At 43.2% G+C, this 14985-nt stretch overlaps 1 protein-coding gene across 2 annotated transcripts; it reads left to right on the top strand.

Annotated features, from left to right (window-relative positions):
• Positions 1-786: 786 nt before the first annotated feature.
• csrnp1b (cysteine-serine-rich nuclear protein 1b) lies at positions 787-14482 on the top strand. Of its 2 annotated transcripts, none has more exons than XM_059326895.1 (5): positions 787-1007; positions 7952-8144; positions 10021-10280; positions 10367-10663; positions 10786-14482. In XM_059326895.1, the coding sequence occupies exons 2-5, from the start codon at positions 7970-7972 to the stop codon at positions 11761-11763; spliced, it is 1710 nt and encodes a 569-aa protein (XP_059182878.1). In that variant the 5' UTR covers positions 787-1007; positions 7952-7969; the 3' UTR covers positions 11764-14482. The 2 variants fall into 2 exon arrangements, with proteins under 2 accessions (XP_059182878.1, XP_059182877.1); XM_059326894.1 differs by lacking the exon at positions 787-1007 and adding an exon at positions 3894-4068.
• The last annotated feature ends 503 nt before the right edge of the window (positions 14483-14985 follow it).

Here is a 14985-nt window from a genome sequence, read left to right as displayed (position 1 = left end):
AGTGTAATGATAACTAATATAACTTTTTTTAAGTATAATAATAATAATAATAATAATAATAATAATAATGTCCCATATTAACTTAATCTTTAATTTTATTTATTTATTTCCTATTTTTTGCCTTGAAATATGTTGGGTTCACCTCAGTAGTTATCTCATATTAACTTATTTTTTGTGATAATAATGGTTAAATAATTAATATGACAGGGTAGCACACCAAAGCATAATAACTTGTGCATTTATTTATATATTTGCCTGGAAATATGCTCGTTTTACTTCAAGAAAATGTCCCATAATAACGTATTTTTTTGTGAGAAAAAAAAAAGAGATAATGTTTGTAATATGACAGGGTAGCACACCATGGCATAATTACTTGTTTTTATTTTATTTTATTTTATTTTATTTATTTGTCTACAAACATGCTGAAAAATCCCATATTACCCCCCCCCCCCCCCCCATTTATATTTTTATTTCTCATATATAATCATTTAAGAATTGTAATCTATCTATCTATCTATCTATCTATCTATCTATCTATCTATCTATCTATCTATCTATCATGGCTGACCATTTTGTGATATGACATGTTATTATTAATATTTGTGTATGAATACAACAGATTAGCATATGTATGTGCTCTCATGCAGGTAGTATGCTCCGGGCACAGTCACATAAGAGGAGGACAGGCAGGAAGCGGCGTGGGCAGCCTCCCTGTGTCACCGCCTGCGTCAGACCAGACGCCAGGAGGGAGTTTTCCACTGACGAAAAAGGCTGCGCTTCTCGGCAGTCTGCTACAGACAAGGGAAGCGCTTCAGCTGGTACGGAGCCCCGTACGGCGGACACACACACACAGACAATAGCACCGAAGAGTTGTCTATATGCGGGGATAAAGCGCTGTATTTATTCGTGCCATCTTTTTTATCTGGATTACTTCCACTGTTGACCCCATCGGCTGTTTAATCCAGCGCTATTTTGTCACTAATGGTGATCGGATACTTGAATTGGTGGTGAGTAGACGCAGATATGACCGTATTTTATGTGTTTAACCTCATCGGTAGGAGGGAAACCAAATAGTTTGCATGTCTTTTCTCTTGTGTTGAGTGTTTGTGTGACCAAAAAATGTTGAATCTTTACGTTGCGCTGGCTGGATTTCCCTTTAAACACACTTTGCCGTTTAACTTGACGCTGCTTTTATTGTAAATATTGACATGTTCGGCTGCTCGCTGAAGTTTTAACTATTCACACACAGGTGATCATAATCTGATCGGGTAAAATTATTGATTTAGGCGAGATTCCAACAATCCGCTTCATTTATGTATTGATTAAATACATCGATCGCTGATTATTCAGCTTTGTAGAAACTTCACACCTCACGTTAGGAGTGTTACGCTTTACATTACAGTGTGTTTTCGGCTGTGGATTCATTTATGTGAACTGTTTTAATGAGGTCGGGCTTTGTGTATTCAGCCCGTGCGGAGTTGTTCTTGTTCACCTCAGTGGTGCTGGTGCGCCTCTTGTAACTCGAGCGACTCCTGAAGGCACTACATCTGAGCACACACACAGCTGACAGGGCTGCTGTCATTAGAATTAGCATTAATCATGAGGAATGATCGGGTCAACAGGGGGGGAGAGACAGGGAGAGAGGGAGCACATGCCCTGGCCTCCGACGACGTGCACGTTCTGCTACATTAAGATTTCTTTGATTGGTGATTGATTATTTTTCCACCTCGTGCAGAGATCGAGCCAGGTGTAGATACGGAATGTTGAGCGCCTTCATTGTTTGAATAATTCTCCACATGGATATTTCCTAGAATAATGACGCATGCATGTTTGTGTGAATGCAATCTATATGTTTTATGTATTTATTTGTAAGATCTGCTATTAATGCATTAATCAGAAATGACACTCTAAATCTGAGTCTTTTCCAGAGCCAGACTCTCTGTTTGTGATAAAGCGACTGAATCAATATAAACGTCTCTAGCGCGACCTCACCCGGATCTTTTTTGGAATCATGTTTTCTGGAATTAGGCTACAGAGAGCTGAATGATCCTTTGTTTACAGCGAGAGGAATATATCACTTGCTGCTGTGCATTTCATGTGGAATTCATTTCTCATGAATGTGCATGTGCATAACTCCATTATGTGGTGTAATTTTTAATTGCAGCTCATGTTTTACACCATGATGCCTCAAAAAAAAAACACCTGCTTTAAAGTTAAAGCAACCAGGCAATATTTGGAGGAATTTTAACCATGATAATTAGCATCCATACCTCCTGACTTGCTCATCTCCATCATATGATCCTGTACTCGGCTAACCTTGTGGTGCCTGCAGCTGTCAGCATAGATCATCTGGATGGCCACTTCCTGTGCACTGCAGTGTACGTTTCACAACCTCAGGAAGCTCACACACACTTTTAGTATCTGTCTCCCCAGCTGGGAGGAGAGGCAGCAGCAGCAGTAGTGCTGGGTTCAGACAAGGTTGTCTGTGCCTGCTTCATTTTGGTCACGCAGGATGGCCCCACGCTTTTGTGCCTGGAGACGTGACAGGGGAAGTGGGAAGAGAGAAGGGGGGGGTTGTGCAGGGAGTCTGCTGAGCTGACGGTCTCCCACACAGCAGCAGTAGAGAGCTCCCATCTGCTTTGTCCTCTCCCAGCATTCCACACGGCAAGTGTCCCAGACTGGAGCACGACCCCTGAACCCACAACCACCTCCTCCCTTCCTCCACACACACACCCAAAGCTGCATGTTTGCTGTTATGCAAGGGAATTTTCTCCACTCTGCCTTTTTTTTAACACACTGCACAGTTTCTGATCCATGCAAATTTGTCAGAGAACAAAAAAAAACCCACAGCTTTGCATGTTTGCTTCTTTCATATATCACTCTCCCCTGGTATTTACAGTAAGTCAATTTTTTGAGTACAATTAGACTAAATTAACTCAAAATCAGTACACAGTCTGACTCCTGCAGTCATCACCTGGCTGTTCATGTTTGTTCTGCATAACAGATTAATGACAGCTGATGGCATGTGAGGTCCACGTGCAAGCTAATACCCTGTCAGGTGTGGCCTGGAGAGGTAGCTCGCTCTGCTGCCCTATGGGAGTAGGACTTTCCAGTGGTTAGCAGTAGAAAACACATCTGGGTTAGATAGAGCCTGTGTTCTTCTCCCACTATTACAGCAAGCGCAGCACTGCCAGAAAGGAATTCCTGTGGCTTGGAGACATGACATTATTTATTTGTTTTGTACAATCCTCCCTCCTTCTTCCCACTACCTCTCCTTTTTGGAAGCAGAGTGTGCACGGGTCGGGGCAGAGGAACAGAATGTTTCTGTGGCACAGTCCCGGCGAGCTTTAAGGCTTCAGGGAGAACAACAGGCTCATAGAGGAGAAAACAGGAGCTCTAGCCTGCTTTGTTCCAGCAGGTGGAGCGCTTCTGAGTAACAGCTGAGTTTAAAGAAACCAGCCAGTGTTTCCCCAGCTGTGCCGGCGCTGGAATCCAGCCCGCCGTCACCTTGATGGCTCTGATCAATTACCCTCTCCGTCTCCTCAGTGACAGAGCTGGAAGTGAGAGGTGCAATACCATGAAGCCTGCAGGGGGGGGGCAGCCTGCCCGGACACGCTCCCACACACGCAGGAAGACTCCCAGGTTCATCATTATCACATTTTATGAGCACTCAACTCAGTCAGTCAGTCATTCAGCCACTGCACACAGTTGTCAGTGTGCCATGTAAATGCTCTCGGCTGGCTAAGTTTAGTGCGACTTGTCTCTCCCACCCACACTGTTATCAGCTGCAGAGGGGCTGGACACGCAGTGCGAGAGGGCAAAGTCAACTGTGACTTGTCCTGTTGGGCTGCAGGGCAGACAGGGTCAGTTTGAACAGGCTGCTGGGTGACGTCTCCACACACGCAGGGAAGCATATAGACTTCTTTTTTTTTTCTTTAATGCTTTCAAGATTTCCTGGACTTACAAATTCCACTCTCTTTATGGGTTTCCTGTCTTTTTGTGGTTCTGATTACATCTCTTGTAAACCAAATGCTTTTTGTCAAATCTTGACAAAACTCAGCCATGAAGGTAGGAACTGTTCCTCTGTTGACCACTACAGTTGTCCACTAAATCTAAATGGTCCATCTAAATTAAGCTAACATGGATGTAAAGTGAAAAAGTAGAGCAATGTTTTCAGCTTATTTGCAGTTGATTAAACTATTTTGAGGTGAGACACTACAGGCAAAAACATTTTTTTTTTCATGTTAAATTTTGAGATTTCTGGCTAGTTTGCTTCAATAACATATCCTCTTTTAAGGCTAGTGGACAAAAAATATCCAAAATAAACATTTAGATGCAAATTGGCACACATTTAATAAGAAAATACCTAATTTGCATATCTTACCATACAATTTAAGAAAACTTATAATACAAAATATAATTGTCTTAATGTATGAATTCTACTGGGAAAGTTTCATGGTGATATCTATTGCTTAAGAATTTTACCCTGTTCACCTGTACTGTCTCCGCCTAATATTTGGAATAATTTAAAATCCCTGTTAAGAACTTAACGAGCTGTCTGCAGATAAATAGGAATGAATTGGGATTCTGAATTCATATTAACAGCCTGTAGCTGCATGTATCAAGATAATCTTATTCGACTGACATAGTTATGCGTCTGACTTGAGCTGTGTAGTGCTTCTGGTGACAAATCTCCTCGCCAGAGATTTATCTTCCCAACTCTGTGACAACTGGCTGGGGAGCACCTCAGCGGATGCGTCCTTTATCTGCCTGCCTGTGTGTGGTTGATGGAATGACAGTGATGCATAATTTAGTGCGCGTTGAAAACATGCTGTGCTCCCCTCTCCGGCTCGGCTGTCCGATCACATCCATTCTCCGTTTAGAGCAGACATTCACAGGCTCTGCTTTTCTTGAGGAGCCGAATCTGAATTCTTTCATCTTTGTTCTTTTTTTTTTCTCCCCTCCTTCCCTTCCCTCCACCCTTTTGCAAATGAGTCATTGCACGATTGTTGTCTTTTTACCCCCAGTCCCTTGTTCCATCCGCTCTCCCTGCTCTGTTGGCCTTGTTCTGTGGGTGCAGCGGCTGAGCAGGCTGAGAAGCTCCAGATTGACTACAAGCCGTCCCCTTGCCAGGATTAACCTCTCGCCATTGTTTCTGCCCGTTGAACAGGATTAACAAATCAATGTGTCAGGTAGACTGCAGTCAAGAGACAATGACCCAGTTCTGACACCACTGCCCCCCCACCTCTCTCCCTCTCCTCCCCTTCTGCCTCACTGCAGCTTTTAATTAAAAAGACTTTGCTTAGCTGGCGCTATGCACTCCCTTGAGGATGCCTCGCAGCTTTGTTTTCATTTTTTTTCACGGGGAATTGGGGGTGGGAGTCATGGCAAAAATGTAAGGTGAACACATGTGTGCTCCTCTTTTTCCTCACACTTGTTGTCTGATCAGTGAATACATAAGCAACAGATGCTGCACCCAGGTGTTTCCAGATTGTTTCAAGGCAAATCCCATGATATGGTAATATTAGTAGCTGTGAAAGGCATTTGGAGATTATTTCCTGCTTGAGTGAGCTGATGGATGGGAAATGAGCGACTGCCTTTCTTATTGGTTCTGTAACGTACAATCTCAATGTAAAGGAAGGCTTTTTGTTTGTTGCAGAAACGGTATGAGCCAGCTTGACCTATTGCAAGGTGATTCATTCATCATATGTGCACTGGGGACAACAATATCTGACTGCAGCAATAACAACCCCCCCCCTATACAGCTGCAAAGCTGCCTATACAAAGGTGTCATCCTCCTGCCCTTGACTCTGACTTCTCTTTTATCCTTGTCAAAAGGCAGGACCGGTTTTGCATAATTGCTCCCTGTTGCATGCTGAAAATGACCCCCTTCTTGCATACCTGCTTAGAATTTTTTTCCCCTGTTTCTTCAATTGCTGCTGACGCTTACATAATATCCTGATAAGACAAAGCGGGCATGCAGGTCACACATGAAGTTCCTCTAAAGCCATTGCAGAATCTCTTGGCGTGACGTATCCTGTCTTTGACACATTTAGCTGTCCTCTAAGGAGTAGTGGTGACAAATTAGCCTGTTGGCAGGACAGCCTGGTGTCTGAGTGTCTAATTTAAAGATCCCTAATCTGCAATTCTCAGAAAAAAAAACCTCATCAAGCCAAAAAAAGTGCAAAAATTACATCTTCTTACTAAACATTTCTACAAATCACAGAAAATATAACATGATCAAAAATCATCAAGAGGCTCTCGCTGCAGCAGCTGTCAGTGATTTGGCTGCAAATCCAAAGACAGTAACCAGTTTGATGGTGAAATTATCTCTTTATGGGCAAAGTAAAAGCCTCCTTTCCCATTCCACATCATCGCAGGGAGTGTCCACGCTGGAGTTCAGCCCAGTCGTGTATTCCCTCTCCCCTCGCTTCCTTCCTTCCTCCCCTCCGCGCCTCCTCCTTGTATAAGTTAGCAGGAGCTCGGCCCCCGCACTGCGATGATGACCTGTCTTGTCTCGCAGTCGCCTCACGCTTCCCAGAAGTTGTGAAAAAGACTGTCTGTCTGTTGTTCGTCAGAGTTACGTGTCTCATTTACTTCCCATAACTGTAAAAGTCCCCAGCAGTAAAACTTATTCTCATCCAGTGTGTTAATTTTCATGTCTGTGATTTCCTGTTCATTCTTTTTTTTTCCTGGAACACAATTATATTGATTTGGTTTAACTATGAGACAATTAATTGACTAAAATAACATTTGATTCTTTTTAGAGCATGTCTGTAAGACTGATACAGATTTTAGAGGTTAAAAAATTCACAGATTACCCGTGTTATGGCTGATATAGTGAATTCCTGAGCTGGAATAAAAATATGCCTTTTCTATATGCATTGTGCACTAATTTTGCACAAATATGACTCTGCAAAAGCACTCAGAAGGCTGCTCTCGACACATTATTATTATACATATAATTTATTACATTATGTGCTGTGTATTCAGTATCAACTGTCAACTGCTGACCTTTTAAATAAAAATAAAAGAAATAGACAACACTATTTCTAAACCACCAAAGCAATGTTTTCTCCATTACACATTCTGTAAAATAAAAAAAAAATCATATTGGACAACACAAACGCAGACACGATATGTCTGTGATAGCCGAATATCTGCTGATATAAATCAGTCGGGCCCTATCAACAAAACTTATACACTGAAGAGGTTTCCCACATATTGGGTCGTGTTTTTAAGATTGGAGAGTAAATGTCGTTCTCTCTCCTCGTGATCATTTTTTTCTCCTTGTCTCCATCCGACTGTCTGCCTGCCTGCCTGCCTGTCTGTCTGTCTCTCTCAAAGGATTGATTGTTTTTATCGCTGAACCAGCAGCCCCTCTCATGGGAGCTCTGAAAGAATACATGCAGGAGTTGCATAACTAAACATCTCGACTATGCATAGCTGTACATATTTACTATGAGGGCCATGAGGACACATTAAACATAACAAGTGGCAAATTGCCCTGGCTTTGGCCTGCATATTAGATAGCGCAGGCTGCCTGTAGGGAACGATTGAAATGAAATGTCTATGGCTGAATGATATGGTCACCTCTGTTCTGGGTCCTTCTTTCTAATCAATGCTTTTGCTGAGCTGATGGGATTTGGAAGAGGGTGAAGGGTCCAGTAATTGTTGACTTATGCGAATAGGCCTGATTGATTGCTTCCTGTGCCGTTGCTAACTTCCACTCTCAGCTGAGTGCAGCACGAGATTTGGATGCATACGGTCTCACATGGCCGAGCACAGGACTCGCTTGTACCAATAATGCTGTGTGTGTACTCCATGTAACACTGATAATGTTTATTCATTGGTTCTGGTTGTGCCATATTAGCAGATAATGCACATTCCTAAGAGGAATCTGTGAAATAAGTGTGTGCTAATAACCCCTCCCTCTGCTCTTTTCCTGCAGATTGTTCACACTAACGCCATGAGTGGGCATCTCAAGAGGAAGTTTGAGGAGGTGGATGAGGACCCATGCTACTCCTCACTCTCCTCCCTCTCCTCTGCCTGCTCAGGCTGGGACTCAGAGGGGGAGAGCTGCTATTCGGACACCCTGGATTCCACTCCCAGCAACCCCAGTTCCCCAGCAACAAATTTCAACAGTGAGTGTCCTCTTCCTGCAGCAATAAATCATAGAAAGAGCTGATGGTACATGCTTTTTAATGCGCTCTCTCGCCTTGTCTTTACTGCTCCGCGGAGGCTCTGATAACAAACCCATAAAAACGTGGGAGAGTTAAGGAATTTAGGCAGCTGGCAGGCCATGAAACATTTCACAGAAATGATTTCAGACTTCTGCAATGAATACCCCTTTTGATTTTATGCCCTAAAGCTGCAAAATGGCTAATCGCATTATGCAGTGGCTGCTCACCTTGGCTCTGTCTCCACCTTCTTCCCAGAGCCATGCAGTCACACATCGCCTCACCTTTTGCTTTGAGAGCAGTGGCCCTAGGGGCTTCAGTGTGTTTCTGTCTGGACCTGGGTGCGTCTGCTGGCCTTTAGGGGACCGGTCGGGTTGGAGAGCGATTGTCGGGGGGGAGGGAGGGCAAACAGTTGTGAGGTTTCCAGGATGGCGGGGCAGGGAGCCAGGAGGAGAAGCGTGGCAGGTTGCCAAGGCTGGGAACACACAGAGCCTTGTCTGAAGCCCGGGCGTGCACCCAGCACAGGTGCTGAAAGAGGCTGGGTGAAGGGATACAAAAAAGGGGGGTTAGGACAATCAAGAAAAGAAGGCACATCTAGAGGAGCAGATTGTGCAAACCATTATAATCCGGTGTTTGTGTTGGACAGAAAGTTGCCTGCTATTGTGAGGTGAAGGAGGGGAAAACAGCCAGCAAAGCTGTCCCATTTAGAGGCCGCAGAGAAAGGTGTCATTTATCTCCTGCGGGTGTCATAAGCTTGACTGGATTTGATGGATGCGAAGCTGAAACTGGCAGTTTGTCTCATCTGAATCACCCCAAGCAGCAGATTTAGACGACATAGTAAAACTATTGTCTGTACCTGCATTGGAGTAAAAGGTTGCTTTTCTTCCTCTAAGCTTCAATTGTCACAGCAAGTATGCAGATTTTCACGTTTTAGGTCAATTGTTCAGGGTGTGTCCCAAGAACGTGCTGTGGCTGAGAAAATGGGAATCTACAAGGAATTCCCCACCACATAATAAAGGTGTAATGCTCAACACATGTGGAGTTTTAGCATCCTTTCTGTTCACACATACAAAAAAACTTGTGGTGGCTTAAGCAGAGGAAAAAGTTGCTTGTCTTAAAGCGAGGCTCAAAAGTCGTGTTGAATATTCCTGGGCAGAGGAAGTGGAATTTATAATAAAGCTTGAATAATTGTTCCCACATATGCTTCCACTTTGATTCCCATATGGTTTTATTGTATTTGTCTGAGGGTAGAGAGATGGCTGGTTGCTGTGGGTCCTGAATGTTTTTACCAGAGAAAGGACCTTTGACTCCTCTCAGTTACTGGGCCATTTGGTGGGATTGTCAGCTTGCAGGAAGACCAGGGTGGGCAGCTTTTTATTTCTGTCCTGAGAGCTACACTTCCACCCTCCACCTCTTCCGGAAGCCCCGAGCATTTACTCACTTACTAGTTTGTGATCCTGGCAGCTCTGCTTCCTCTACTGTGTTGGCCACCACGGGAAAATTCCAGAGCTGGGTGGTTTTTGTCGCGCAGTAAGACAAGAAAGGAGGCTGAATGGATTGTTGGTAGTTTAGGTTTCACTTTACAGGATGTAAGTGTGTTAGACTCCTGTTAGCAGTGTCTTTTAATTGGGTACATGATAAGGCTTGGTTGAGGACTAGGGCAACGAATCAGAGGGGTGTCCTTTTACAGTCTGTTCAGCAGGGTTTACACACATCTAATGACCTCATGTGGTGGGGCATTATGCCATCTAGTGGCAAATAAACGCAAATGAGGCAATTGAAAAGAATGCACCAATAACATTCTGTTTAAAGCACTAAATCTTTCTTTCTCCATCCACAGCAACATCCATCCTGAAGAAATCCAAGCGAGCACGGCGTGGTAATGTGACCTTTGACCAGGTGACGGTGTTCTTCTTCCCTCGGTGCCAGGGCTTCACCAGTGTTCCCAGTCGAGGAGGATGCACTCTGGGCATGATGCAGCGCCACAGTGTGCTCCGCACTTATACGCTTGCTGAGTTTGCCGTGGAGCAGCGCCTCCTACGGCGGGAAAAATTCCTCAACCGACTCAGGGAGGAAAAGCTGGAAGCTCTCAAATTAAAGGTGAGCTAAGTTGCCCAAAAGTGTATCGAATAATTTGTAGAAATTCTGATACACAAATTCAATTCGATGCCTTTTGTTCTCTCCAGCTGACTAAGAATGGAACCCAAGAGAACGAGGAGGCGGATCGTCTAACGGTGGACGACATCCCCGAGCAGGACATCGACATCAGCGGGGCCAATTTGGACGAGGGCTCTTTCCTCCAGCCTTACCCGCCCAAACGTCGCTACGCACTGCTCAAAACAGCCGGTGTGAAGAAGATCGACAAGGAGGAGAAAAGGCAGCTGCATGATCTGAGGATCTCTAGGGAGAACTGCGGTTGCGACTGCCAGGGCTTCTGCGAGCCTGAGACGTGTAGCTGCAGTCTGGCTGGCATCAAATGTCAGGTAAGAGCTGAAATAAACCCTGATCTGTGGTTCGACAATAAAAGCTCCAAATAACAATACAATTGGGACTTTTTATCTATATTTTTACGAGTAGTTTAAATACTTCCTTCTGCTTCCCACAGATGGATCATTCCTCTTTCCCGTGTGGCTGTACCAAGGACGGCTGTGGAAACACAGAGGGTCGCATTGAGTTCAACTCCACCAGGGTACAGACGCATTACATCCACACCATTATGAAGCTGGAGCTGGAGAAGAGGCTGGAGGAGCAGTCGAGCACAGAGGAGGAGGAGGAGAACACCACCAATCTACCAGCAGCAGTGCCCTCCTTCCCCTTTAGTTCAGAACTGGCGGCAGCTGGAGAGAACAGCTGCAGCAGCGATATGACGGATTTATCAGACTCTTCAGGTCAGAGTGATGACTCTGGGGCAGGCGAGAGCCCGTGTGAGCATCACACCCAGCTGGATGTGGATGAGAAAGGCCTGAGCCGCATTTTGAGTTTCAGCGACACAGAAAACGGCTCAAGAAGTAGCAGGGACTGCGGGGACTGTAAAGACATTTGCTGCCCAGATCAACGGCAAGAACAACAGCAGCCATCTACGGAGGCTTTTAGTAGCTTTAGCATGGTGGACTTTGCTGATGAAAATGACAATATAGACGCCGCACTGTTGGGCGATCACACAGACAATCGAGCAACAGCCATCTCAGAACTTTTGGATGAGAACGCCAACCAGGAAAACGGCCTATTTCATAGCAGTAGCGTGCCGCACACGCCCTCCCCAACCATCGATCGCTCGGCGAGCTATAACATGGACCTGAGCCTCTCCTCCGAGTCAGACCTGGAGTTCTTTGATGGTTTCCCCTGCTTGGGGCCCAGCTCGCTCTACAACTCCCTCAAGGAGTACGAACACATGGACAACTTTTTTCAGTTTCAGTTGCCTAGTTACCCTAGCCTCCCTCCAACGAGTGACCCCGGGACCTGTCTCCTGGAGTCGCTGATTGGCCTTTCGGAATCTGTCCCAGAACCCCCTGCCACATTTACAGACAATCAGCTGTTGGAGGAAGCCATGAAATTGTCTGTGATGGAGTCTGTGAAAGTTTGACAAAACGTGAAAATATGTGGACAGTGCAAGAAAAAAAAGGGGTTCTACAGGGGGCCGAACATGCACATAAGAAGTCAATGTCCACTTTTGGAGGAAGCTGTGATTTCCCTCTTGCCTAATAAATGTTCAAATTCCAGACTTGCCTTCAAAACGTTAGCAAAGCAGTTTGGGATTATTGCTGTGTGAGATGGCAGCTAGTGTTAAAAGTGGGGGGAAAAAGAGATCAATTTGACCAGGCCCATAGAAACCAATGATGGCTCTCAGTTCCTAAGAAAGCTCTTTTAACCAAACCAAGATCACCAACCATATGCTAAACAGGAATCAACCTTAACCGGGGCCAGGTTGGGAATCTCAACACAGCTGAATGTGCACCTCAGGGATTTTTTCTAGCTTTCTAGCTTTTGGAGGCAATGTATGGTGACCATTGCTGTGATGGCCTTCATCTGACACCCAGAGTCAAAACACAATATAGTCCTGTTCATGTCCTCCCTTTGGGCTCAAACCCAGATGACTTGAGTAGGTAGGGTCCTCCCTGTGTTGAATCCTGAAGCTAGTGGACTCTCGTAAGGGTATAGAAATAGAATAAGACTAGAACCAACACTGCTAGCTGTGGTCATCTGGCTGGTACATGATAAAATGGTGAATGTTATGGTGACAACACACGTCATTAGGGCTGTAAAATGTGGTCTGCAAAGGCAGAGGGACCATATCACTGCAGCTGGCCACCAGCCCGCTGTTTCTGTGTAACCACTGTAGCATAAAAATATGCTGGAATTAGCAAGCTATTTAGCTAACTAGAGGACAAGCTTGTTATTTCCGCCATGCTTTAATGCTACACTGGTTACAGAAATGAGCCAAACAAAGATGTCTTTCGTATGCTGTGACGTGTGTGGATGAAGCATTTTGTTGTTGAATTTTACTCATTAAGCGGCCAGCCCTTTAGGAGTTATGGCAACGGTACACGTAAAAATGGCCACCAAACTGACCACCATGCTTTGTTGAGTTGAATGGGAATGTTTGTTGTAGTCTTATTCTATTTCTATGCCAAAAAAGGTCTTATATGGTACAAAAAAATCCCTCTAAAAGCTCCTCGATCAGCACTTTATCTGTGAAAATAGTTATGTATGAATAGGCATTGTTGTGGTTGTATGGGGTCAATTCAACAGTTCAACGCTAAATTATGGAGTTTCTTATTTATGAGCTGGGTAACTAGAAATAACGCTCATACCATTAAAAGCTGTAGCTTGTATTGTCTTTATTACTTTTGTTTTAAATTATTTCCTATTATGATTTTATTCTATTTATTTCTGATAAAGCCTACTTTCACTCGAGAAGCACTGTGGTTTGATATTTTCACCTGAAAGTGCAATCTTCCTTCCTTTTTTCCATATCATCATTAAGGCATTGTTATGGGAAATGGGACCACAAGTCCATCAGAAAGTATTTAATATCTATTCTCTTATACATTTAACTTTTTTTTTTGATAACTTATTACGTCATCATTTCATTAGCTATTTAATTTAAGACATTTTGGCAATAAAATGGGGTGTTGTGAAGTTTACTGGATGTGCCTGCTTATCAGGGGAGCCATGCCTGCCAATGGTGTGTGCACAGTGCTTCCATTTAAGCGTTGGGACTGAAAACTGTGGAATCTCCCTAATCACTGAAACTAAATTATGGGTCTATTGTATCGCTGCCTATTATGTAACCATAGAAAATTACACTAATATTTTGTAACTAATTTATGTAGGTTGATGAAAGAATTCTAATCACTGACAAATTGAATATTTTATTAAGAAAGAAAAATGAGTAATTTTCAATCTGGGACAACCATTGTAATATATGAATTATAGAGAAATGTATACTTATGAAGGTTATCGCTCTCTAGCATTCTAAAGTATTTTTCATAGGCAGTCTTATGGTTAGATATCTTTAGCGAAATGCCACTAAAACTAAGTAAATTGCAAAGATCAATTTGATTGTATTCTGAATTTCTTGGAAGTCTGTGACTTGGGTTACATTATGTTATGAATTACACATGTAAAGGGTTTGTGTGGGTAAAAACTGCATATATTATACAATTTTTATCGCACACACAAACCCTGAAAATTGAAGAGTTGCCTCATTCATGACAGATCAAGACCTTTCGAAGGTGATTCTGCTGTCACCTGTTGGACAGTTGAGGACACTAGAGAGTTGATGTACATATCTCACCCTTTCTACAGCTGTTTCAACAGCCTTTCTGGACCCTTTAGAAATTATGCATGCAGGTCCTGTTTGTTAAAACTTGTTCTGATTAATTGTATACTTTGAAAAAGTGCTCAGTGCACATTGGAAATGTATTATTCGCTTTTTGCCTTTTTGATTACTTTGAAATCCATCCGATATGTGTTCTTATGCCATGAAGAGGGCACTGATTTTTGCAAGTTTGTTTCTCTTGTACAAAACATCAATTCTCATGAAGAAATGGCAACAGTGAGTGTTTATCAATGTAATGTATTACAGTACAGCTTTTTTTATTTTATTTTCAAAGAACGTGTCTTACTTTTTGCCTTTTGTGTTGTACATATTTCTGCTTGAATGGTCCTGCAGAGCAAACAAAGCTGCTTTATTTTTTACATATTCACACTTTAACCTGCTGTTCAAAAACAGTTTCTTTCATCTAAGCCATTTTGACAGCCTGTCCCTCCAAATAATAATAAAAAAAACATTTTCTAAATGCTGTTGTTTGTCGTATGCTGATTTGTTAAAGTGATTTTTTTGTTACATTATGCACCATAGAGAGGTTTACATTCAGAGACAAAGGGTAAGCAAATACAGTTGTTTCTGATTCATCTTATAAATATTTTATGTAGTCTCTTCCTAGCTGAAAACAATTTCAGTGATTTCATGCTCTAACCTACTAAAATCATTATATTTTCTGTAGCATAAAAGCAGTAGATGCATAGCCATTCTTCTGGGGTTTTTTTGTGTAAACCACTGGAATCTATCTGTGGCTTCTGGTCTCCATGGTTAAGAGAAAAACACTTTGTGATGTCATGCTAAAGTCTCCTGACTACCACCACAAACATATGGCCAGAAATCCCAGACGAGAAGGAAATGTCAGGCCAATGACTGCATATAGCTCACATTTGGCCACCATTAAGAAAATGTGGTTCTTGTTAAGTCTTTAGGTAGATCTTACAAGAATTCCTTTTGGTTTCCTTTATTCTGCCTACATTA

The sequence above is a fragment of the Centropristis striata genome, chromosome 23 (assembly GCF_030273125.1).
Source record: "Centropristis striata isolate RG_2023a ecotype Rhode Island chromosome 23, C.striata_1.0, whole genome shotgun sequence".
Classification (NCBI taxonomy): Eukaryota; Metazoa; Chordata; class Actinopteri; order Perciformes; family Serranidae; genus Centropristis; species Centropristis striata.
Note: the sequence above shows the minus strand (reverse complement) of the source record. Positions and strands in the feature narration are given on the sequence as shown.